General features: G+C 32.2%; 1 protein-coding gene across 3 annotated transcripts in view; it reads left to right on the top strand.

The window, feature by feature from the left end:
• LOC148607436 (phosphorylase b kinase gamma catalytic chain, skeletal muscle/heart isoform-like) overlaps positions 1-27,825 on the top strand; it is a 47,802-nt gene that overhangs the window by 11,390 nt on the left and 8,587 nt on the right. For 2 of the 3 annotated variants that reach the window (XM_088544354.1, XM_088544355.1), the window contains exons 2-5: positions 12,009-12,200; positions 20,702-20,880; positions 22,042-22,096; positions 27,211-27,276. In XM_088544354.1, the coding sequence (XP_088400480.1) occupies positions 12,106-12,200; positions 20,702-20,880; positions 22,042-22,096; positions 27,211-27,276 (395 nt within the window). In that variant the 5' untranslated portion in view covers positions 12,009-12,105. Of the gene's footprint in view, positions 1-12,008; positions 12,201-17,538; positions 18,090-20,701; positions 20,881-22,041; positions 22,097-27,210; positions 27,277-27,825 lie in introns of those variants that run through there. The other variant, XM_088544353.1, reaches the window with a different exon arrangement.

Below are 27,825 nucleotides of genomic sequence, written 5' to 3'. Positions count from 1 at the left end.
CAAAAGGAAGACTAGGTTTTGAGGGTTAAGGCTTGAACCTTGTAGGAATTAGGGGTCAAAATGGGCCTGAAACAAGGATTTTTCTTATGTCTGTATAAGAAATGTATATTTCATAACATAGTCAATTCATTTTATCTGCAATCGATACAAGGATATTATAGGGGTAATAAAAGTCTTCTTTGCTGCAAATCCGGGAGACATTTTTCATTGTGTAGAATTGATATGTTTTCTGTAAGTTACTCTTGAAATTTTAATATCCGTTTAAGCCAATTGGGCTTTTAAGTCTTGTTTTCCATTTAATTTTGATTAAGAGTTTCTACTGTTGAAAGCATGCAAAATTGAAGACCAATTTGTATTTAGTTTCCACCTCTGGGTACAACATTACAATATGATGCACAGTTACCAAAATTTTCTTTTTTGTGTTATGATATTGTACCAAACTAATTGCAAAAGTAGAAATAGTTCAGCATCATATTTTGTAAAGTAGCACTCCAGCTAAGAAAGATGCAAAATGTGATTCATGGTTGGAAAGCCTACATAAATGTATTTTTATTTTTGATATTTTGTTTAAAATGTTATAGTTAACAGAAATTGACATGTGGCTTTCCATATAACTCATGCTCTAAGGAGAAAAAAAATTGTATAGAATGTACTGTAGAATTCAAAATTAAGGGAGATAACTCTGTAAATGACTCAAAAATACAATAGAAACTATTGAATTTTCTATATGGACTATCACCTATGAACAGACAAATTGGAATGAATGATAATACATTTTATCATATAGATCCACAAAACAACTTAATAACAATAAATAAAAATGTAGCCTTTATTGAGGTGTATCACATATTACAGAATTTGCATGATTCTTACAAAGACTGCTACTTAATGTTATAATTATTCATATAAGAGGTTTTTGCTATAATGGAAGGTATCAAAGAGAAATCAAGTGAACCTAGATTCTGGCAGAAATCAAAAGAAAGAAATCAAGGGACAAAGACCAGACATGGAAAACAGACAATCACAACAAAGAACATAAATTAACCAAAATAATACCACTAAAGTAACAAAAGTAAATGAGCAACTCGGACTCCACTAAAAACTGGGAGCATGGATCATGTGTACCGGTAGGGTAAAGGTCCTCTGCTTTTCTAGAAACACCCCATGAGTTGCTCATAAAAAGTCAAGTCTTGGGTACATGAAAAAGGAATGGAAAACTATGACTTATTGGACAAATCAGTTTACATGGTGCAAATGGATACACTGTAATGATCCACAAGTTCATGATGACAACCATAAAACTTCTGTAGTGTTGACTTCAATCTTGTAGCAGCATAAACCTGTCTCAGAAGCCTATCTGTAAGAATGCTAGTGCGATACAAAAAGTGACAGCAAGCTCTGATGTAACGTATGAGTTGTGATATGAAAACTCCATGTGCAGGTGCCGAAGGAATGTTGCCACAGATGAAAGGAAAGTTGACAATACGGAATAAAGTACTGTTACATCAAATTGACTGTGACAGATGATAATCAGAATATTGTCAGTTTTGAAAGTTGATTTTGGTCTTAGTGGGATATATTTTCTGTTACCACTTCAATAGTGCTGTTAACAATATTCTGTACATTAATTTTTTTCTCCATGTGTTCCATTTGTCTTATTTTTTTATGATAATAATTATATATTTTTATTTAGCTCAATTAAGAATTTTCTGATTACAGGCCAAAATGGGACCAAACATTCATTTCCTTCTGCTTAGAAGAAATAGCTTATTTCTCAACCTATTTGGTGAGATTTAACTTGTCATAAGTAACTGGGGTTCTTTGATAATGCTTAATCTTATCTTGTAATAAAAATCATGTTGGTCCAAAATTAACATTTGTTTGCATCAAAATTGAATTCTACATAATTAACAAACATATATTTAATGAATCTAATTTTTAGTGGACCATGGTAGGTAAATGTTTCAATAGTGCTTCTCCTATCTCTATACCCCATTTTGAATGTATTGCAGAAGAGTAATCAAGGGAACCAAGGTTATAGCGGTAATCAAAAGAATGTAATCCAGGGACAAAGACCAGACATGGAAAACAGACATACACAACAAAGAACATAAAGTAACTAAAATCATACATACAAAGTAACAAAAGCAAATGAGCAACTCGGACTCCACTAAAAACTGGTAGCATGGACCAGGTGCACTGGTAGGGTAAATGTCCTCTGCTTTTCTAGAAACACCTACCGATTTGCTCATAAAAAGTCAAGTCCGGGGTAGATGAAAGAGGAAAGGAAAACTATGACACATTGAACAGGTACATCCTTTCTTCCTTCCTTAATATGGAGAGGTACTCATCTCTTATTTGTTACTACTTCCACACCCATGTAAGGAATAAACTAAAACTTTCACAAAATCTTCTTTACATATTACCTTTGTGCACCTCCATTTTTAGATTTTGATTCAAATTAATTTGGAGGTCAAAATGTGAATGCTTTCAGATGTGGGAGTTGGGTAATCTAGCAAGTAAACATTGGTCACAGTTTTTATATAACTGCAAAAAAAAAAATAAAAATAATTGTATCACTGTTTTGTTGTCATTATTGTCAACATGTTACGTCAGCCATGTTTTGCTAAACAACAGAAGTGTAAACATCAAATTTTCAAATAAATGCATAGATTTACCATAACAGATTTTTGTTCAGAAATGCAAATATGCTGTAGCCTGAATATTTAATGCAATGCAAGCTACATGCAGCAATAATGTGTTACAAATTGTCAGATTTGAATGAAAATTTTAATATTTTATGTTTATTGATGTTGGTATTTTACTGAATCATAGTATAAAATATCTCATTCATTTAAATTTATGGACTTGGCAATTTTGGTTATTATTGTTACATTATGTTCTTTTTTTGTGTATGTCTGTTTTCCATATATAACTGCTGTAAAAGCATAGGAATATCTATGCAGGTATTGTTCCACAATTTTCTATACCACAATGGTCAGACTTGAATTGATATTGGGGGTAAATCTTGAACTTTTCAAAAATTAGGTGCCAAAAAGTGGGCCAAAAACATGCATTTTTCAAATGTGCAGACAATAACTCGACCATTAATGGATGAATCTCCTTGAAATTGTATTACAAGGTGCAATACCACAAAAGGAAGACTAGGTTTTGAGGGTTAAGGCTTGAACCTTGTAGGAATTAGGGGTCAAAATGGGCCTGAAACAAGGATTTTTCTTATGTCTGTATAAGAAATGTATATTTCATAACATAGTCAATTCATTTTATCTGCAATCGATACAAGGATATTATAGGGGTAATAAAAGTCTTCTTTGCTGCAAATCCGGGAGACATTTTTCATTGTGTAGAATTGATATGTTTTCTGTAAGTTACTCTTGAAATTTTAATATCCGTTTAAGCCAATTGGGCTTTTAAGTCTTGTTTTCCATTTAATTTTGATTAAGAGTTTCTACTGTTGAAAGCATGCAAAATTGAAGACCAATTTGTATTTAGTTTCCACCTCTGGGTACAACATTACAATATGATGCACAGTTACCAAAATTTTCTTTTTTGTGTTATGATATTGTACCAAACTAATTGCAAAAGTAGAAATAGTTCAGCATCATATTTTGTAAAGTAGCACTCCAGCTAAGAAAGATGCAAAATGTGATTCATGGTTGGAAAGCCTACATAAATGTATTTTTATTTTTGATATTTTGTTTAAAATGTTATAGTTAACAGAAATTGACATGTGGCTTTCCATATAACTCATGCTCTAAGGAGAAAAAAAATTGTATAGAATGTACTGTAGAATTCAAAATTAAGGGAGATAACTCTGTAAATGACTCAAAAATACAATAGAAACTATTGAATTTTCTATATGGACTATCACCTATGAACAGACAAATTGGAATGAATGATAATACATTTTATCATATAGATCCACAAAACAACTTAATAACAATAAATAAAAATGTAGCCTTTATTGAGGTGTATCACATATTACAGAATTTGCATGATTCTTACAAAGACTGCTACTTAATGTTATAATTATTCATATAAGAGGTTTTTGCTATAATGGAAGGTATCAAAGAGAAATCAAGTGAACCTAGATTCTGGCAGAAATCAAAAGAAAGAAATCAAGGGACAAAGACCAGACATGGAAAACAGACAATCACAACAAAGAACATAAATTAACCAAAATAATACCACTAAAGTAACAAAAGTAAATGAGCAACTCGGACTCCACTAAAAACTGGGAGCATGGATCATGTGTACCGGTAGGGTAAAGGTCCTCTGCTTTTCTAGAAACACCCCATGAGTTGCTCATAAAAAGTCAAGTCTTGGGTACATGAAAAAGGAATGGAAAACTATGACTTATTGGACAAATCAGTTTACATGGTGCAAATGGATACACTGTAATGATCCACAAGTTCATGATGACAACCATAAAACTTCTGTAGTGTTGACTTCAATCTTGTAGCAGCATAAACCTGTCTCAGAAGCCTATCTGTAAGAATGCTAGTGCGATACAAAAAGTGACAGCAAGCTCTGATGTAACGTATGAGTTGTGATATGAAAACTCCATGTGCAGGTGCCGAAGGAATGTTGCCACAGATGAAAGGAAAGTTGACAATACGGAATAAAGTACTGTTACATCAAATTGACTGTGACAGATGATAATCAGAATATTGTCAGTTTTGAAAGTTGATTTTGGTCTTAGTGGGATATATTTTCTGTTACCACTTCAATAGTGCTGTTAACAATATTCTGTACATTAATTTTTTTCTCCATGTGTTCCATTTGTCTTATTTTTTTATGATAATAATTATATATTTTTATTTAGCTCAATTAAGAATTTTCTGATTACAGGCCAAAATGGGACCAAACATTCATTTCCTTCTGCTTAGAAGAAATAGCTTATTTCTCAACCTATTTGGTGAGATTTAACTTGTCATAAGTAACTGGGGTTCTTTGATAATGCTTAATCTTATCTTGTAATAAAAATCATGTTGGTCCAAAATTAACATTTGTTTGCATCAAAATTGAATTCTACATAATTAACAAACATATATTTAATGAATCTAATTTTTAGTGGACCATGGTAGGTAAATGTTTCAATAGTGCTTCTCCTATCTCTATACCCCATTTTGAATGTATTGCAGAAGAGTAATCAAGGGAACCAAGGTTATAGCGGTAATCAAAAGAATGTAATCCAGGGACAAAGACCAGACATGGAAAACAGACATACACAACAAAGAACATAAAGTAACTAAAATCATACATACAAAGTAACAAAAGCAAATGAGCAACTCGGACTCCACTAAAAACTGGTAGCATGGACCAGGTGCACTGGTAGGGTAAATGTCCTCTGCTTTTCTAGAAACACCTACCGATTTGCTCATAAAAAGTCAAGTCCGGGGTAGATGAAAGAGGAAAGGAAAACTATGACACATTGAACAGGTACATCCTTTCTTCCTTCCTTAATATGGAGAGGTACTCATCTCTTATTTGTTACTACTTCCACACCCATGTAAGGAATAAACTAAAACTTTCACAAAATCTTCTTTACATATTACCTTTGTGCACCTCCATTTTTAGATTTTGATTCAAATTAATTTGGAGGTCAAAATGTGAATGCTTTCAGATGTGGGAGTTGGGTAATCTAGCAAGTAAACATTGGTCACAGTTTTTATATAACTGCAAAAAAAAAAATAAAAATAATTGTATCACTGTTTTGTTGTCATTATTGTCAACATGTTACGTCAGCCATGTTTTGCTAAACAACAGAAGTGTAAACATCAAATTTTCAAATAAATGCATAGATTTACCATAACAGATTTTTGTTCAGAAATGCAAATATGCTGTAGCCTGAATATTTAATGCAATGCAAGCTACATGCAGCAATAATGTGTTACAAATTGTCAGATTTGAATGAAAATTTTAATATTTTATGTTTATTGATGTTGGTATTTTACTGAATCATAGTATAAAATATCTCATTCATTTAAATTTATGGACTTGGCAATTTTGGTTATTATTGTTACATTATGTTCTTTTTTTGTGTATGTCTGTTTTCCATATATAACTGCTGTAAAAGCATAGGAATATCTATGCAGGTATTGTTCCACAATTTTCTATACCACAATGGTCAGACTTGAATTGATATTGGGGGTAAATCTTGAACTTTTCAAAAATTAGGTGCCAAAAAGTGGGCCAAAAACATGCATTTTTCAAATGTGCAGACAATAACTCGACCATTAATGGATGAATCTCCTTGAAATTGTATTACAAGGTGCAATACCACAAAAGGAAGACTAGGTTTTGAGGGTTAAGGCTTGAACCTTGTAGGAATTAGGGGTCAAAATGGGCCTGAAACAAGGATTTTTCTTATGTCTGTATAAGAAATGTATATTTCATAACATAGTCAATTCATTTTATCTGCAATCGATACAAGGATATTATAGGGGTAATAAAAGTCTTCTTTGCTGCAAATCCGGGAGACATTTTTCATTGTGTAGAATTGATATGTTTTCTGTAAGTTACTCTTGAAATTTTAATATCCGTTTAAGCCAATTGGGCTTTTAAGTCTTGTTTTCCATTTAATTTTGATTAAGAGTTTCTACTGTTGAAAGCATGCAAAATTGAAGACCAATTTGTATTTAGTTTCCACCTCTGGGTACAACATTACAATATGATGCACAGTTACCAAAATTTTCTTTTTTGTGTTATGATATTGTACCAAACTAATTGCAAAAGTAGAAATAGTTCAGCATCATATTTTGTAAAGTAGCACTCCAGCTAAGAAAGATGCAAAATGTGATTCATGGTTGGAAAGCCTACATAAATGTATTTTTATTTTTGATATTTTGTTTAAAATGTTATAGTTAACAGAAATTGACATGTGGCTTTCCATATAACTCATGCTCTAAGGAGAAAAAAAATTGTATAGAATGTACTGTAGAATTCAAAATTAAGGGAGATAACTCTGTAAATGACTCAAAAATACAATAGAAACTATTGAATTTTCTATATGGACTATCACCTATGAACAGACAAATTGGAATGAATGATAATACATTTTATCATATAGATCCACAAAACAACTTAATAACAATAAATAAAAATGTAGCCTTTATTGAGGTGTATCACATATTACAGAATTTGCATGATTCTTACAAAGACTGCTACTTAATGTTATAATTATTCATATAAGAGGTTTTTGCTATAATGGAAGGTATCAAAGAGAAATCAAGTGAACCTAGATTCTGGCAGAAATCAAAAGAAAGAAATCAAGGGACAAAGACCAGACATGGAAAACAGACAATCACAACAAAGAACATAAATTAACCAAAATAATACCACTAAAGTAACAAAAGTAAATGAGCAACTCGGACTCCACTAAAAACTGGGAGCATGGATCATGTGTACCGGTAGGGTAAAGGTCCTCTGCTTTTCTAGAAACACCCCATGAGTTGCTCATAAAAAGTCAAGTCTTGGGTACATGAAAAAGGAATGGAAAACTATGACTTATTGGACAAATCAGTTTACATGGTGCAAATGGATACACTGTAATGATCCACAAGTTCATGATGACAACCATAAAACTTCTGTAGTGTTGACTTCAATCTTGTAGCAGCATAAACCTGTCTCAGAAGCCTATCTGTAAGAATGCTAGTGCGATACAAAAAGTGACAGCAAGCTCTGATGTAACGTATGAGTTGTGATATGAAAACTCCATGTGCAGGTGCCGAAGGAATGTTGCCACAGATGAAAGGAAAGTTGACAATACGGAATAAAGTACTGTTACATCAAATTGACTGTGACAGATGATAATCAGAATATTGTCAGTTTTGAAAGTTGATTTTGGTCTTAGTGGGATATATTTTCTGTTACCACTTCAATAGTGCTGTTAACAATATTCTGTACATTAATTTTTTTCTCCATGTGTTCCATTTGTCTTATTTTTTTATGATAATAATTATATATTTTTATTTAGCTCAATTAAGAATTTTCTGATTACAGGCCAAAATGGGACCAAACATTCATTTCCTTCTGCTTAGAAGAAATAGCTTATTTCTCAACCTATTTGGTGAGATTTAACTTGTCATAAGTAACTGGGGTTCTTTGATAATGCTTAATCTTATCTTGTAATAAAAATCATGTTGGTCCAAAATTAACATTTGTTTGCATCAAAATTGAATTCTACATAATTAACAAACATATATTTAATGAATCTAATTTTTAGTGGACCATGGTAGGTAAATGTTTCAATAGTGCTTCTCCTATCTCTATACCCCATTTTGAATGTATTGCAGAAGAGTAATCAAGGGAACCAAGGTTATAGCGGTAATCAAAAGAATGTAATCCAGGGACAAAGACCAGACATGGAAAACAGACATACACAACAAAGAACATAAAGTAACTAAAATCATACATACAAAGTAACAAAAGCAAATGAGCAACTCGGACTCCACTAAAAACTGGTAGCATGGACCAGGTGCACTGGTAGGGTAAATGTCCTCTGCTTTTCTAGAAACACCTACCGATTTGCTCATAAAAAGTCAAGTCCGGGGTAGATGAAAGAGGAAAGGAAAACTATGACACATTGAACAGGTACATCCTTTCTTCCTTCCTTAATATGGAGAGGTACTCATCTCTTATTTGTTACTACTTCCACACCCATGTAAGGAATAAACTAAAACTTTCACAAAATCTTCTTTACATATTACCTTTGTGCACCTCCATTTTTAGATTTTGATTCAAATTAATTTGGAGGTCAAAATGTGAATGCTTTCAGATGTGGGAGTTGGGTAATCTAGCAAGTAAACATTGGTCACAGTTTTTATATAACTGCAAAAAAAAAAAATAAAAATAATTGTATCACTGTTTTGTTGTCATTATTGTCAACATGTTACGTCAGCCATGTTTTGCTAAACAACAGAAGTGTAAACATCAAATTTTCAAATAAATGCATAGATTTACCATAACAGATTTTTGTTCAGAAATGCAAATATGCTGTAGCCTGAATATTTAATGCAATGCAAGCTACATGCAGCAATAATGTGTTACAAATTGTCAGATTTGAATGAAAATTTTAATATTTTATGTTTATTGATGTTGGTATTTTACTGAATCATAGTATAAAATATCTCATTCATCTAAATTTATAGATTTGGCAATTTTGGTTATTATTGTTACTTTATGTTCTTTTTTTGTGTATGTCTGTTTTCCATCTGCACCATGAAAACTGATTTTATTCAACGGGTCATAGTTTTCCTTTCCTCGTTTGTCTACCCTGGACTTGACTTTTTATGAGCAACTTGGCGGGTGTCTCTAGAAAAACAGAGGACACCCACCCTACCGGTACAGCTGGTCCATGCTCCTAGTTTTTAGTGGAGTCTGAGTTGCTCATTTGCTTTTGTAACTTTGTATGTATGATTTTAGTTACTTTATGTTCTTTGTTGTGTATGTCTGTTTTCCATGTCTGGTCTTTGTCCCTGGATTACATTCTTTTGATTACCACTATAACCTTGGTTCCCTTGATTACTCTTCCATGTCTGGTCTTACTCCCTGGATTAAATTCTTTTGATTTCCGCTCAAAATTTTGTTCCCTTGATATGCATATTGCATAAAGGAAAAGGACTCTATGAATTTCAGACTTCAAATTTTGTTTTTGACAGCTGTAGATTTATTCTAAAATATGTCGTTTACCCTTTGGTTGTTAATATTATATAGAAGTTATGTAGTCAATAAGGTTCCCGACTTTAATGATTCTGGATCAGTACATAAGTATACTTAGGAGAGTTTATAAATGTTTTTCATATTTTTTATTCCAGAACAGTCAATATCAGTTTGTATAGCATTTCTTCTCCAGATCTGTTTATTCAGTAAAATATCAGAATCATAAAATTTCTGTTTTCAGTGAAGGAGATATCAAGTGGGTCTTGCACTCTTTGTAATTTGTTTATGGTGGTAATCTGGGTTAGTCTGTCAAATAACTCGGTCATGGCACACTTTAATTGTCAGATTGTTAAAGTAGAATAATGGATATCTGTAGGGTTTTGTTTACTTGGTTGCATTCAAGGGCTAAATTTAGCAATCAGGTGACAATCTAGGGTCATGAAAACTTGATTGTGTAATATAAAATAAATTGATTGATTGATTGATTGATTGATTGATTTGATAAAAGGAGTTACATACAATTTTTGATTTTGACATTCCATCCATTGTTGTAGTTTGCTCTACCTGGTTACATTAAGTTGCACGAAACTGACCCATTCTAATTTAAATGTGGTTACACATTAACAGATGCATTATATCAGTTGATAAACAAATGTAATTTTAGTGCATTAAGGTACGTTTCAGTCCCATGCCATATGGGTTTCTCTCATGAGCATCAATTAAGATACTGAAACTTAAATCAAGAAGAATTTAATTGAAAATTATTTATTCTGTTCATGCTTTCATTATGCTTTTGGTAGTTTCTTAGTGTCTGGATGGCATGCTGGTAGTATTTTGCAGTTTTAAAGAGGCACCCCATATACACATGCTTTCAATATGTAACCATGTCTACTGATTTTACAAATTTCTTTAACTCCAATTTAATTCATGGATTAAAACCATTTCTTTACAAAGTGATTTATCTGGGAAAAAATTTGTATTTGTTTTTTTTTTTTGCTTTCTGGTGGCCTTAAAGTGCTTTATTTCAACACAATAAGGTCAGTGATCGCCTTTAGCCACTAGCCTGAAGCCTGGAGCTAGTAAAAATCAATTTGGGCTAGTGAAATGATACATACATTTCTTGTTTTGGGCTTTGTTGAATCCTATACAGTCCTCTATCCATTGGACCAGTTGTGGAGAATTTTGAAGGAAAGAACTGTAAGGTGTAACACACCAATATTTTAATACAATGTAGGGGTACATCCACTACTGTTAACACAAATTTTAATTTCTCCACTCTTCACAGTGGAGACTTTGTGAGTGGAGTTAGAGTGTCTCCACCCGACACATTGGAGTCACCTTCATGATGTGTTTGTAGTTTGATTTTTTTGTTTACATGACAAAATATAAGTAGTGACTGTAAAGTTTAAAAGTACTTGAGTTATATACAGAAAAATAAATGAAATGTATTGGAATGAAACAATTTGATCTCAGTTTTGATTAAATGGAGGCACAGTATAGGAAAATGTGAAGAGTGTAGAAATTAAAAATTTTGGTTGATATTATGTAAACTACCTGAAACATCATATAAACTTAAATGGGAATCAGAAGTTTTGTATTCACAATAAAAGATTTTTTTGTGACACAATATTTACTAATTTTAACATAAGAACTAACTACTATCATAATTACTAATTATTCATAGGCTACACAGAAATTATATGTCACGTTAAAGAACAATCTGAAGTGAAAAACTTCCTGAACAATGTTGAAGATTAATTTTTTAACATTTCCCATTTAAATGTGCTGATATTTTTTTAAAATTTATACTGGTCTTGTGGGTGAAATATCACAGCAGTGCAGACTGTATTAAACTATAAAAGGAGCCAAAAGAATTCTCAACTTTGCTCATTTTCTAATTTCGCACTAATGGAAGATTGATTTGCTGTGGTAGGCAAATATGATTCTTGTTGATTTCTTCTTCTGGCCCTTTTAACAATGTAATTTCAAGTGCCAAAATCTAGAGTAATATTCATTAAGTTATTCTTCTGTATTATTTAACTGATCTGTTCCATTATTTTGATCAGTGCTATCGATTTATAGATTTTTCATGTCTGGCTGCCAGTTCAGAAAAGCTAATCAATTTACCCAATATAATGTTTGTGTTTACACTACACCATAGTGGTGTAACATAACTCTACTTCAATGAATTAAGTTTTAATCCAACGCTCATGGGTATGTTTTTTGTCCAAAATACGACATGCCATAAGCTGACGAAGGCAGTTTAAACTCCAGCTTAACAAAGTTTTGTGCTTCATTTAATAAATATTTTGGGTTTATTTCAGTATGAATATTGAGAACTAGAGTGGGTTGTGGGTGATTATGCTGGCTTTTGGGATTGTGTAATGTAGCAAGGAGGAGAAGTAAAGAATCTCAGATAAAATGGCGCGGGACGATATGGTCGACTCAACCCTCCCTGATCGTGATGAAGCTAAGGAATTTTATGCCAAGTATGAACCTAAAGAAGCTTTAGGAAAGTAAGTAGTGCATGACTTGTTTATTATTTTCAATTTTCTACACCCATCTTTAGAAAGACGAATGTAGTATTATACTGCTGTCTGTATGTTAACAGGTCATAATAAGGAATTTTCAGTTATAGTGAGGGTCTTTTCAGCCATTGTTGGGCATTAGCTAAGGTCCAGTTTATGCATGGACTTCACTGGTAGAATAATAATGTTCATTTTACATGTAATAATTTCATAATATTAATAGGTCCAGTGGATCAAGGATTTCATGTTAGAGGGAATGGAGGTTTTTAGATTATTATAATTTCTTGCAAGAAGTCCAGTTTTGAAGGGGTGCACACTGAAATTAAACAAAGTCCAATTATGTGTTTTCATGCCAAGTACTTTAACCCTGCCACATTTTTTGCGCCTGTCCCAAGTCAAGAATTTCTAGCCTCTGTATGTCTTGTTTCATTAACACCTTTAGTTTTATTTTTATGTTACTTGAGTATATTGGAGCAACTCTTTCGCTGTACCGGTGTATAATGATATCTGTCCCGTGGTGTAAGGGTTTCCTCATCTTTCATTGAAGACCAGTTGGTGGCCTTGAGCTGACATTTTCATCACTATTTGTGCCACAACTTAAATAGGAATCAATGCATCCATTTGTATGTTTCGTATTTTCTTGAACTTTGTAAGTTAAAGTAATTATAAAGGGTTTATTGGATTTTAATGAAATTTGGTAAGAAAGTTGGACCATGAAGAAAACTGATTTTTGTTTCTATGTGGAGCTAACAATAACCTTTTGTGAGCTTGCTTACATAATTTCTAGTTGCTTTAATATCATTTTGAGCTATTAATAATGGTAGCTGCAAGTTATAATATGATGATAGAGAGTTTTTCATCAGGAATCCAATAATGATTTTTTTAAAATCTGACCAAAACAAAAATCTTTTTTTTGGGGTGTAGCCCCTTATTATTCAAAAATGGTAAGAGAAATCTGAAATCTGATTGAAAAACACAGGCAGCAGTAGTGGATCCAGGGGGAGGGTGCTGGGGTTTGACACTCTTCTCTTTCAAAGTGTCTGGATCCACCCCTGGGCAGGGATTTTCATAAGGAATCAAAAAAAAAAAAAAAAAAGATCAGACCAAAAGTTAAAAAAAAAATTGATTTTTTTTTTACTTGGCCCAATTTTGTACCCCTTTTACTCAAAAACAGTCAAAGATAAGCCTACCCTGTAAAAAGATTTCAAAACAAATTTCAAAAGGATCAGATTGAATCATAAAAATTGGATCAACAATAAGCTTTTTCTATCAATTCTAATGATAACACCTGTTTCCCCCTTTTAGCTCCTTATATCCAAAAGGCGTGAGGCAAAATTCTCCAAAAACTATAGGGCTCTCCACCATTTTCCTAGGAACAATGTGTTAAAATTTACAAAAAAAGATCGGATAAGTTTTACTCAAAGTTTTCGTAAATAAACTAAAGTTAAAGGACACCAATGATGACACCAACAGAGACTACAGGGTGATACCATAATACGAACGAAAATAATCTGCGGTTGTATAAAAATAGAAAACAAGTATAAACTGGTTATTTGATTTTTGACAAACATCCTCATCGACTTACCATACTCTTACTGGCCTTGGTCATTGATTGGATCGGTCAAAATAGTTTACAAACCAGGTAAAAGCAGTGCTTGATGATATTGTATTTATTGGTACCTGCATATGAAAATCCTTACCCAATATGCAAATCAATATGTATAAATCTCTGTCATCTTAACTTAAAAACTTATTTGACCTTTATGCACCTAAATGCTATTAAATGCCATTTAAGCCATTATAGTCATCTGGGCTGAGTTAGTCATCATGAAACTGACCAATTTTAGACCTTTTTTGTCCTATATTGATTAGAAAATTTTAAAATCTTGAGATGTTTCAAAGGCTTGTGCTCACTGAACTTAAGAAAAATTCATGGCATGCATCAGCTTAAAACATTCTTCTTTCTCTTGACTTAATGTAAATACGTAATTGTTATCAATAATCCTTCTAAGTCATTTCACCTTAGTAAGAGAATCAGATTTTTATTACCTTTCTGTTTGAACAAGAAATTTCAATACTATATGTTTGAAAGAAATAAACTTTGGATTTTTTCCATTTTCCGAAAATTGTTACAGGTAAATGGTATATTGTTGATTTCTTGGCGTGAAACACCTACTGAGGTTACATTTCTAAAAGTCTAATCTTGTGTTTTCTGGGAAAAGTAAAAAAGTCCTATCCATAGTCAATTCTTTAGAATAGAGCAATTTAATTCTCAAAATAGAAAATGTAAATTGATATGGAGTTGGCATTCTGTAAAGATGATTAGTCTTTTTGCACTAGTTACATTATCATATCCATTGCCTTAAAAGATCTGGAAGGTAAATAGGATTCTTCCTGTCTGTCTGTCTGTCTGTCTGTCTGTCTGTCTAAAGATCCTACAAGCACAAATATCGTCCTAAACTACTTATAGATTTTGATGAAAATAAAGCATCATTTGTAGATGTTCATGAAGGAAGATTTCCAATGCCTGCCAGGGGAGAAAATCCAACTTAAGGGGTTCTACATTTTAGAAAACCTTGTAAGCACATTCCTCCTTAACTACAAATGTACTTTATAATTATTTTATGAAATTTTATAGATAGGTTAGGCGAAAGTAGACTTTCTACAAGTCTCTCTGTATTTATATAGTAAAAGATTGAAGAAGTATGCATCTAAATTGTTACTACATGTGTATTCACTATTCATATGCTGCATTATTTTCATGCCTCCAAAGTGAGGCAATCCACCTTCATCAATTTACACTAGAGGAGGAAATGGAAATAGGGAATAATAACCTTACCAATCAGTGAAAAAAAAAAGCAGCCAAAGGCAATTTATGGGACTTCAATGAACAGCAAGAACCTCTGCCTTGTTTAAAGTTGCATTCCTGACAAACAACCAAAAGACTATTTTTGTTTTGAAGTTTCTTTCATTGGTTTAAGTTAAAATTGTTGAATATGAATTGTGAAAAAAAATTTAAATATCATCAATCTTAAAAATACTTCCTGAAAACTTAAATGTGGACTCTTTTTGGAGTCTGTTCTCAAGGGTTTAAATTAGGAGGGTGTCTATGCAAAAATCAGGCAGTGGGTGACACGTGACAAATTTTGTTTTCAAAAAAATTTCACCCATTTCATATCACAATTATGTTCTTTCTGAAAGCTGAATGTTGGTTATGGATTAATTGATAAAGGAGAAATAAATTACATAGAAAGCCTTGAAATTTACCAGTATTGAAAAAAGGAAGATAACCCTTTCGTTCAAGCAAAATTTTATTGCTATGTTAGAATCATTTTCTGAGCCATCCATTGTCAATTAAAAAAAAACCTACTACTTTTTGACATACATATGGTATATACATTACATTTGAACAAAAAAATCAGTGGAATAAAACTTACCTTACGCCACTCATATATAAGATCTGCCTGATTTTTACATGGACAGCCTCTTAAAGGTCCTGTGATCTTACATGTCATTGAAGTTTTTGCAATATTACATTTTTATTTACAAAAGCGATACTTTAAAAGAAAGGAGGACATATCATATGATTATAAGTTATTCTTTAGACTAAAAGAATATCGTACAGTATTATCAGCCCTCTTTTTTTATGCCTGTATTATATTCCCACTCGCCTTCAGTCCGAATTTTGTAGTTATTATCTCAGTTTTCAATAAATGGATTGATTTTAAATTTGGTGTGTGGCTGTATATAGATGGTGTATATGTTGTATATGTAGGTGATTTAGGTTGCCCTCTGATATCAACTTCCTGTGCAAATGGGGGTATGTACATGTAGGTGATTTGGGTTGCCCTCTGATATCAACTTCCTGTGCGAATGGGGTATGTACATGTAGGTGATTTGGGTTGCCCTCTGATATAAACTTCCTGTGCAAATGGGTGTGTGCTCAATTCATGTTTTCTTTAAAATAAAATGGACCAAAAAATAAAGTTTCTACAGACTAAAAAAAAACCCATAAAGGTTGTAATATTTGTTTTCAAATAGTTGGTAGAGTTAGGGCATCCAATCATTTCGTTTTCTCTGTGAAGGGACATAGATACATCATTATGTCAGTCATCCATCTGTCTGTCTATCCATCCAGCAGTCAGTAAGGCCTAGTGGATGCATTTCCTTTGAAATTGCTTGGCGCCATTCCATTTACATCTATACTTGGTAGGGTCTTTTAATGTGCCCATTAGGTATAAGTTATTTGGATATTTTTCCAAGATTTCTTCATAGTAGACCATCTTGTGGATTCATCTCCTTTGATTCTGTTTGGGGGTTAGCTCCTATGTTTGTAGAATGTGCTTTTATTAAGTGTAGATGTGCAAACTACACCATGATTATGAAGCGGCTAATTTTGCAGCAGGAGTGAAGGACTTTAGAAGTATCCAATCTTATTAACAGTGGGGCTTAAAGCTACATGTAAATAGGTATATCCAAAGGAGGGGGGCTTATGCTCTCAAAGTTTGGTTAAAAAAAACAGAAAACACTGGAAATCACTGATTCCTTCCCCCTTTAGGTATTTCTGGATCTGCCTCTGTGTAGCAGTTTCCTATAGTTTCCACTGTCTACTGGTTCCCCTTTTATAGTGTAACAAGATCGTTTGGAAAATGATAACTTTTCAAGTACTAATTTCTTTAAGTATCAAAAATGTTTTACCCTTGCCAAAGTGATATTTGTTTCAGTATCTATACCTCTCATAAAAAATACATAGTACTGATAACCTATTCCAGTAATAGTAACAGTACGCCTGCTTACAAAATAGATTCTAGCTAATAACATATTTTCTTATATCATTGTTTATTTTTACTGTATGAACACGTTGTTATACATGTTCTGATCTCAGATCCTGAAAAAGCTCACGTCCACAAAGCCAGGTACATGTATATGTATATTATGCAATTGGTCTGTGACATCATAGAAGAAGTTCACAGTATGTTTAACATTGAACTTGACATTGGGATCATTTAAAAGTAGAATGTACTAAATATCAGGTCTATTGATCCTCTAAGACTGTTATATCTACTTTTCCTTTCAAATCTTTTCTAAATGTCTTTTGTGAAAAGTATGGTAATGGCTATTTAAAGACATATTTAGTTTTCTCATGTGCAACAGTAACCTAGAACACTTAGACCTTGTGAAAATGAACACATTAAACTTGACCTATATTTAGAAGCACATGGAGTAACATGTGAGTGTCTGTCCTACTGACTTGGAAATTTGCATATGTATCTGCCTGTGCACTTCAGTTGTGCCAATCGACTGTCAGTATGTATTACAGCATGTTATTATTTGTATTTTATACATATGTGATGTAACGTGGCGAGGTAAAAAGGTTTATATTTAAAGTATAGTGAAAATTGAGATAAGTACTTGTCAATTTGGACTATTTTGATAAGAACATTAAAAACATTTTTTCAAACTATCAGTACATGTTTATGTTTCTGAAAAGTATCAGGTTTGTTATATTTTTTTTGTAAAGGATTACTGTGTTTTAATTGGATTCATTCAAGCGTTTCTTCTCGGGGAAACAAACATATTGATTTTTCCTCTAAGATGATAAGTAACATTTGGAGTGATTGCATGTTTTCAAACATGTACAAAATATGATGGTAAAGCTGTGAGAGTTGGTGGTATATTTTCTAAGTCAATGGGGAAAGAAAGTGTCAGAAATGAAAATACTATAAGTGGGCATAGACTTTCTCAGGGACAAATCAGTATACCGAAAGACATTCAACATTTGATCAAATCCAAGGAGAAAGGATATGATTTATATTCCGAGGAATTTAGGAACTCTGAAGGAACATGTCGATTCAAGCTCGGAGAAATATGTGGAGTGTGAGTCTTAAGATTTTTACAGTTAATTTAAATTTTTTAGAAGATAACTTTTTAATTTCATTTAACCAGAAAGTTTTTATCTTTTCAATTGTAAGTAGAACATTTTTGGTTTATGTTAACACTTAAACCATCTAATTCTGTAGAGCAAAGTCTTTAATAGATGTAAACGTAAAATATTGTCTTCTCTCCATAATAAAGAAGGTGTGATTTATTTTACTGTTTTTTTTAACATAAAAAATTTAACAACTTTTTAAATGTCTTCCTGAGGTAAGGTTAAACCTACAGAGATTTATATTGCAAGAAGATGTTGTTTTTTACTTTATTGTAAACTTAGTGTTGTTTTTATTACTTGGAAACTTCTTCAATGGCTAAAGAATGCCTTTGTGTGTCATTTTGCCCTCAGCATTAAAAAAGTCACATGAGTTAGGTACATGTGGTGGGTGTATGCCTTTGGTAACCCTTGTAATGTTTTATATTTAGAGACCTTTCTTTGATAACCCTTGTAATTTTTTGTATTTAGAGACCTTTCTTTTTAATCCTTATCCACCCTTTTAATATTGTTTACATCATTTGAATGACCTTTCAACTGCCACAAGTTTTTATTGGTTTTATTCATAAATTCAGTGTTTACATCTGGTGGTAGGTGTGTTTAAATGCTGCCTTCTGATTGGTTGATTTCACCTCACCCTCTGTATGGTCCATTTTGGCATTAAATCTGGGATTTCTGTCTGTTGTCCCTAAATTACCTTATTAGAGATATTTAGTTCGTTTTTAGGAAATTACGGGAGAATTTTTTTAAAGTGATTCCATTTGTTTTTTTTTACCTGCCAGTACGGCTTCCTTGATTTCTTTTTACTATATTTACTTTTTAGTTCAACATTTGCTAAAAAAATTATTCAGTGCAAAATGGTTGTTTTCTGGTTCAAAAACAAATGTAAAAGATAAGAGTTAGCTTGTAAGACTTTGACCTGCATGGATCGGGCAATATTACTTTTATACTTCATTCTCAAAATGTACCAAGGAAGGGCATGAAAATAATAAAAAAGAGAAAACATTAGTACATCTGTACTTCAACATTAACAAAGATCGTATTACAGTGCATTGGAATGCAAAATGCAAAATTAAGAAAAGGTTGAATAATTTATGAAAATCTCCATTTTGCCAACAATGATTCCCCATAATGTAACAGTAACTTCATAGAGTAATATTTTGTACATGGTAAAACGATTACAATCTAAATATTATTTCCTGAGTAACAAAAAGGCGGCACGTTGAGTTCAATGTGAATGTTATAACTGTGCAGAAATGTCAGTCTGACTTAACTTGTCTCAATACTAGGTCAAAAACGAATAAAAAGGAAGTTTTTTATTGGATTAGTTTAGGTGAATGAACTATACAGACGTGTATATATAGGATGTTAATATCAGACAAGGAGAAGTTGGTCATTTGGAGATATTTCAAAGTTCAATAATAAGTCAAATCATTGTTACATTTCTTATGCAGTAGAATGACAGATTTACATTGTATTAATTTTTCTAGTCAAGAGGGTCCATGATTGGTGAATAAAACTTATCTTATCTTAAAATTTTGTTTCTTACAATTTATATTTCATATATCTCAACTCATAGTCAGGGTAAACATTTTTTTCTGAATGATATTCTAGGAACCACTCAACTAAATATTTTTCAAACTTAAACATTGTTGTGGACCATAGATTATACTGGTTAAGATTGCAATAACTATGTGTTTCATATTCAGTATTTAAGCCTTGTGGGTCTTTTCCCTCCCCCAAAAATTTATGTGGCTGATCATGTGATGACCATGTCAACTTAAATCCATTAGTTATGTTAAAACTGTTACCATAGTTTTGGCATTTTAACTTATTCCTAGAACTAATGATTTAAAAATTGCAGGTTAAAGGTCATGACATCTGAAGCAGCAAGCTCTGACCTTAATTTTTTCAGTTAAATATAAATTGGAATACTATTCTAATTCATATACATGTATGTTGATGCTTATGATAGGATGTTCAAGTTAAAACTAAATGGTTTTCAAATGAGTGTTTGCTCATATCATCAAAATTGTATACTGTGAACTTACTATTCATGGGGTACCAATTTTTCTTGGTTATCTTGGGTAGACCAAACCATGACATTTTGTTCCCAACAAAAGGAGATTTCCATTGATGTGTATACTGAAAACCTCAAAACCATGAATTCAAGAATCCACAAACTTGTGTTTATTCCCTAATTCACAAAAATGGTATCCATGAATAAAAGAACTTTCAAAGTAAATAATTTGAATTTTTCAAGTAAAACTGAAAGGTTGATTATTTTTGCAAGAATAGGAAAGAGTAATCAAGGGAACCAAGGTTAAAGCGGTAATCAAAAGAATGTAATCCAGGGACAAAGACCAGACATGGAAAACAGACATACACAAAAAAGAACATAAAGTAACTAAAATCATACATGCAAAGTAACAAAAGCAAATGAACAACTCTGACTCCACTAAAAAGTGGGAGCATGGACCAGGTGCACTGGTAGGGTAAGTGTCCTCTGCTTTTCTAGAAAGAAAGGCACTAGCATTTCCATGTTTTTTTGTTTTTTTTTCAGGGGTATTAGTAGTATTGTTAGACGTTGCGTCAGTAAGGACTCTGGAGAGGAGTATGCTGTCAAAATCATAGATATAAGTGGTGAGAAGGCAGAGGATGATTTCCAAGCTGACCAAACCAAACGAGAAACTCTCAGGGAAATTAACATTCTTAAAATGTGTGAAGGCCAAACAAATATCAGTAAGTGTCTTTTTCCTTATTAACCCTTTTGAGTTGAAAGATTTGCCCTGTGGCTTCTTTTGGTTTTTAGCTATGTTCCTTTGGTCATATGTTGTATTGTAGAGTTAATGGCTATCATCTGTGTCCTCTCAAATGAGCCCAACTAATTTACATTTTTTTATGAATGTGAATTATACTGGTGTCTAATATATAAGTCTAAAGGATTGTACAACGATACCAATAAAGATGTTAACACACTATAATAAAGTATATAATGGGCAAAATTTTCAGTCAACAAATGACCTTCTTCATAAACTCAGTTTATTTAAGGCACTGAAGAAGGTCATTTGTTGACTGAAAATTTATATATACATGAGTATGTATATAAACCAGATAAGAACCATGCAAAATATGATTCATTGTTGGAAAGTCTACATATTTTTATTTTTTAAATTTTGTTAATTATGTTCTAGTATACAAAAATTAACATGTGGCTTTTCATATAACCCTTGTTCAGAGGAGATATTAATTATAAAGAATGTACTATAGAATTCAAAATAAAGGGAGATAACTCTGTATATGACACTGATCACAATAGACTGATTGGAACTTCATCATTATGACCCTGAAAACAACTTAATAACAAAAATTAAAATATGTAGCCTTTTATTGAGGTGTATTCACATAATACAGAATTAGCATGATTCTTACAAAGACTGCTACTTGAATGGACAAGACCTTTTCTTTTGATGATGTGTAAGTTAAGTATTTCTCGGAGAAAGCTGTTTCTTCCGTTAAGAAATATTTACCTGTTGGTCCTTTGTGTATCATACATGTATTTTAAGATGTTAGTTGTACATGTATATCAACCAGACATCAATAGTCACTTGCACATGGTCACATGAAAAGATGATTTTTTAAATATTTTAAGGTCTATTTTACATGAATAGGCAGTTATATGATGAAGCTGTGATAAATTTCAAATGCATCATAACAGGATTTTCCTTTTGTAAAAATTATGAAATATTTAATTCTGATAAGATTTGATTGATTTCTGATTACAATGTACAAAAATGTATCTATCTTGTTTTTCAGCTGAGGAGTTGTATTAATAGTCATTTTAATGATTTTTTTTATATTACCTATAGCTTATAAATACTTATATGTTATTTCTATTTTCAGTTCAGCTCCACGACTCATTCCAGACACCTACTTTCATTTTTCTTGTGTTTGAATTGTAAGTATCTAAATATAGTTCATAATCAAGACTCTATGAGTGTTTCTCCATAACTTATTATGATGATTGATTGATTATTGATTAAATGTCCAGTGGTAATATTTCATCCATAAATACGACAAAGAACTAGTTGTAACAAACATTATTATGAAACCAGAAAATACGATTGGAATGGAATAAAGCATTAGAATAGGAAACAGAGAAAACATAATGTTAACGAGAACTGAAAATGGATATGGGCAGACAATTTTTCCATCTTGAGCCTCCCAAGAGCCAATTTCAAAACTTTAGGTGGGGTCTTTTTTCTTTATCATGAAGTATGATGGTCTCCATGTACATGACCCTTTTATATAGTGAGTCTGGTCTGACATCTCCAGAAATTAGTGACCCCATTCAACCACCTAAATTACACACCTTAGAAGTTCTTTGAGCTGAACAACAGGCCTATGAAGCGGTTGATGTTCTACAACAAGCTTAGTTGTACTTTGGGCCAATTTGTTATACCACCTGGTTTCCACACAGTGTGTTATTATGATGAACTTTTGACCTTACTGAATCCTGACAATACAATAGGGCAGTGACCGTGTTTTGACATGTGACCCTTTGTGTTTACAGTATTTTGTTTGTATTAGATGTGTCACATGCCTGTTGAGCTCACATTTATAGTTTCTTGTTTTGAGCATCAGTTAAAAGGTCAAGGTCACAACAGGGAAGGTGAGAACACATTTGTTGATATTAGAATATGTCCGTTTTGAGCTTCATGAACATGTTTTATACTTGGAAAGTTAAGGTCACTAGAGAAAAGTGGGAAAGATATCTTGTATTTATTTTGGAGGGAACACATATCATTCAGGTTGTTTACTTTCATGAATGACTACGTCACATATTTGTGAGTTTGTTTCTTGAACCAGTGTGCTATTGACGCTTGGAAGGTTAAGGTCACAACAGAAAAGGGAAAAATATTTGCTATTTACCGGTAATTATTTTAAGGGGAACACGTGATTCAGGTTGTTTACATTTATGAATGAATACGTCACATGTTGGTGAAAATATTTAACATTCTTTTGAGAATCTTGACAAATTAGTTGTGCAGATTGAGGGAAAGATAAATTTGTTTCTGTTAATTCTTGTCTGGTCCTGGACTTTTCTAGGTTTAAATCAATTGTCTTCTATAAATTGGTAATTTAAAGGGTTGATAATGATATTTCATGAATCCTAGGTCAGAAATTAAGGATCCTGGACTTTGGACTACCACTAATATGAAACCTGTTGTATGGTCATAATCATTATTTTGAAGTACATTGTTGAAATTATGTACAATTTGTAGTGCTTTTAAATTTAAAGTATTTCTAGTATTGTTCAAGCATTATTTTCTTAGATATATTGAATATTATCTCAAGTATTAGGTTTTCTGTGATTTTTTAATATATTATGGATGTTTTATTGTATAAAAACCATTTTTTGTGTTCATTTTTCATAATATTTTGGTCAAGTAACAAAATAAAGAAAATCAGAAACCGAAGTAAAATATCTTTATAGCATTTAGATTTTGTTTTTTGTCCAAAATGTCTGGTTTTACATGTTTAAGATTTGAACTTGATTTAACCTTCCTCAATTAAACATTCTCTGGTAAACATTCCCCCTTTGGAATGATTCTTGGAAGAATGCCTGTATTGCCTAGGAGTCTGATGATGTTGACTTTTCAATACTATCAAGATGTAGTCTTATTCATCTTGGCAATGATTGTCTCAGATTAGTCATAATGGCTAATTTATAATGGGATTTTTGATAGCCAATCTCTTATTGGTCAGAAATTAGGTCAGGATGTTTGTTTACATTAGTTGTATGATTGTTGACCAGCCTTTAATAGAGGGCATGTAAGGTCACATCCTTGATGTAATGGTCAGTTAGGGGTGTTAAGGTTTGTTTGTTTGTTTGTTGGGGTTTAACAAACAAACAAACAAACCTTAACACCCCTAACTGACCATTACATCAAGGATGTGACCTTACATGAGTATATCTTAGAAACAATGTAATCTTTTGTACTACTTTTAAGCTTTAGTACGTAATGGAGGAACATACATGTAGCTTTGGTCTGTGTCCTTCCTGTGCTTTCTTATTCGATATCTAAGCAACTTGCACTTAATAGCTTCATTGATTTGGGTGGGTGTTATTATATTCTTCAATAGTACTGTAATAGAGATATTCATGTACATGTACATGCATCAATATTTTTCATCTTTTTGTTCATTTTTCCATCACAGTCATGCCAAGAAAAAAATATGCCTGTTTGAGGTTGGTCTGTAAAATCATTTTATTTTTGAAATTACCAGTATTTCATTAAGACACTTATGGGAGGATTTCTTGACTTTAATAGTGCTCAACTAATAACTAGTTCAGCTGCATTTCATAAAAAAAATACCGATAGAATGTGCTTGGTTAGGCCAGAAGAAATAGGGTAAGTAGGGTAACCTTAAACAGACATATTTTTTTTCTGGGCCTTAAAGACTTGGTAGCTTCAAATTTGTTAATTTAGGTAGTACTATACTTTATATACATATCTATGTGACAAATAGATATATGTATAGCAGTGCGTTTTGTCCATCCATTTGTCTGCTTTTAAAGACTTTTAGAGTGCTATTGGTTCTCAAAAGTATGTTAAAATATAAATACAATGAAACCTGTTTAAAGTGAACTCTTGGTAAACCTTTAACCTGTGTAACCCACACACTAATGGAGTGGTGATGTATGGTAGGGAGGTGGCTAGTAACATGTGGTTGTCATGCTGTATTATAAACAGCCTTTGACAGAATCTTTCTCAAATTTAGATACGTTATTTCCTGAAACAGGTTTGCTGTCAATTATGTCGTTCCTTTTTTTTTGGGGGGGGGGGGGGTATCAATTTTTTTGGTTTATCAAAATTTGCCAGTTTGTAAAATTTTGATTTTAAGAATTTCTTTAAAGCATCTAGGTTTACTATGAAAATTTGACATTTGCACAGGAGCTTGAATTCATGGTTTGACAAAAAGCACTTAAACCACAAAAATTCAAACCCCATGAATAATACTCCTTCAGCTGTACTTCTGAAAACAAACCACATTTTTGCTTGATGTATATAACATAAGGATATGCACGTAATAGTTCTAAAAATAATGTTTGAAACGTAATTAAAAAAAGTTCCCATTGCTTTTATATTTATATTACATAATAATAAACGTAATGGGTTGTTATATATCAGGAAATTGATTTACCAATATGAGTAATTGTACATTAACAGGAAAAAGGTATATAACCTTATTTTATATACTACCAAGGTTATGGTTAACAAGTATTTTATTGTTTCCTAACATTGGTTTGTACTTAAGTTTCAGTCTTTATAAAAATCAGGCAAGAGGTGATTCATGCATGTCAAAAACACACTGAGTTCAGTTATAATTCCGTGTTCAGTAACCATTGTAGATCACGTAACCAGTCTTATTATTTCATTTGGGGGTTGCGCTTTTGAGATACAATTTATATAGATTGTACATGAACTTTGCCCTTTGTAAGAGTTACTGTATTTGATTTAGTTTCATTTTAGTTGATTTTAGTGGGAGATAAATGTATGATTTTCTAAAAAGTGCAGATCTGAATGCAGAAATGATTATCATTAAATGAAAGTACAGCATATTTAAACTGAAAAAAGCATCGTTTGTTTGGTGGGTTTTTCTTCACCATAAATCTCTTAACCCTTGGCACTGTCTGATTTTTATGTGGACTGATAGTTAAAACATTGCATATTGTTTGAACCTTGACTAACAATGTCGGTGGTCTCATGGTAGCATGCTCCCCCTCTGGTGTTGGGTGACATACATTCAATCCCAGGCTGATGCATACTAAAGACTTTGAAGTTGGAAGTCACTGCTTTTCTTTCCAGCACACAGCATTTAAGATATAGAATGACGAATGGTTTGCTAGGAATAAGAACAATATGTCCCCATGGCTTTTGAATCTGTGAGCTAGCACATTAAAAATCAAACTCAGAATGTTGGACTTGTTTGGAGCGCGATCTGTTAAAATGGTTAATGTTCTTGACTTGAAATGTGGTTGCAACATTATACATGTACAAAGTATCAATTATGAATGAAAAAATGTTGCTTTCTCTGCCTAGAACTCTTAAACTATAGTTTTGCCTTCAGAAATAAGGAACTTAATTTCTGCTGTCTATGCAAACTTTTACTAGTTAGACTTTAGGCTTGTGACTTATTATATGAAGTTGATAGTTGCTAGCAACAAATGTCTTCGAATTTACATGATGAGTCACAAAAGACTTTCTTTTTTAATTAATATATATCTGCAGGGTTTGGTGTGATTGAAGTATAAGTTTATTTGTATTTCACATGACTAAGCATAATTTTAAACTTTTATAACCTTTTCAAAAAGGAATGTTATAGATAAAAGATATCTGGTATGCATTATTTTACCTTGTATAGTATTCATCTTTGGTAAGATTTGTTGGATATTTGATACAAAGGTTAACATTTATGATATCTTGTATTTGAGGTGTATACATGTTAAACTTTAAACACCAGTGGTCTTTTTTTTACCACGTCTCAATTTACTTTAAATAACCAGACATTGGTGTGTGGCACATCCTTTGGTGCTGTGTCTAGATTTGGGCAGTTGGGAGGGGGGGTTGGGGGTTGGAGTACTTATTTTACTCTGATCATTATCATGTATTTTATCAAATTGTGAGGACTCAGGTGTTTTAAAGAATAGGTCTTAAGCAAAACTCAATTTATCATAGAAAGCAAACTTAGAAATCTGGCCGGTGGTCAGATGCTCAGCCCACAGACCATCTATGGTGTGTTCTCCTAATGACAAAATGGGGTAGCCCTCCTTTCAATATACAACAATCAATCCATGAATAAAATTGTTAGGAATTAGGGCTTCACTGTCAGTTTTGTATCTGCCTTTGTTCAAGATTTCATTACAAACCATGGTTGAGTTGTTATCATACAATTAATAGTACTACAGAAGCAAAGCATTATAATTTACTGGTAGTTTATAACACATACTGTACTTTTGAACTTGACCCAATTTTTTTTTTATATAAAGTTCTGTTTTCATTTTAGATGCAAGCAGGGGGAATTGTTTGACTACCTGACACAAGTTGTGACATTGTCAGAGAAAAGGACTAGGTAAGTTACATCTAGTTTAGGCCAGGAAACAAAAGTAGTGCTTCTGGAAATGGAGTAGGTATATGTTTTATCTGGTTTCAACCAGTATAATCTTGGGGGTTTAAACTAGTGTAATGTTGAGAACATACACACTTGTATTGCACTACATAGAATCGTAAACTGCCCCAAAATTGATTATTTTGCATAACCTGTCAAAAATAAAAAAAACAGACTTAAAATATACAATTTTGAGAATATACACATTTGTATTGCACTTAATATAGAACTAAATACAAGGAAATTGTTTTTTCTGTTTATCTGGCAAACTCTCTAGGTCAGATAGACATGAAAAAGACACTGATTAATTCATAACCACATAACATGAAATAGTTTTCTCATGCTGTCAATGGAAGTTTAGCTACAATATGTCTATAATATTACAGCATTTAATGATACAGATGTCATTAACTGTGTCATCAACAATTTAGATCAATATAATTTCTTTGAACTGACATAATTATGTATAATAAACAATGATTGATGTAAGAAAATGGAATCTGAGTACGTTTT

The sequence above is a fragment of the Perna viridis genome, chromosome 9 (assembly GCF_037379345.1).
Source record: "Perna viridis isolate PV_CMFRI_1.1 ecotype Kerala chromosome 9, ASM3737934v1, whole genome shotgun sequence".
Taxonomy (NCBI): domain Eukaryota; kingdom Metazoa; phylum Mollusca; class Bivalvia; order Mytilida; family Mytilidae; genus Perna; species Perna viridis.
This window is presented reverse-complemented; position numbering and strand designations above follow the sequence as displayed.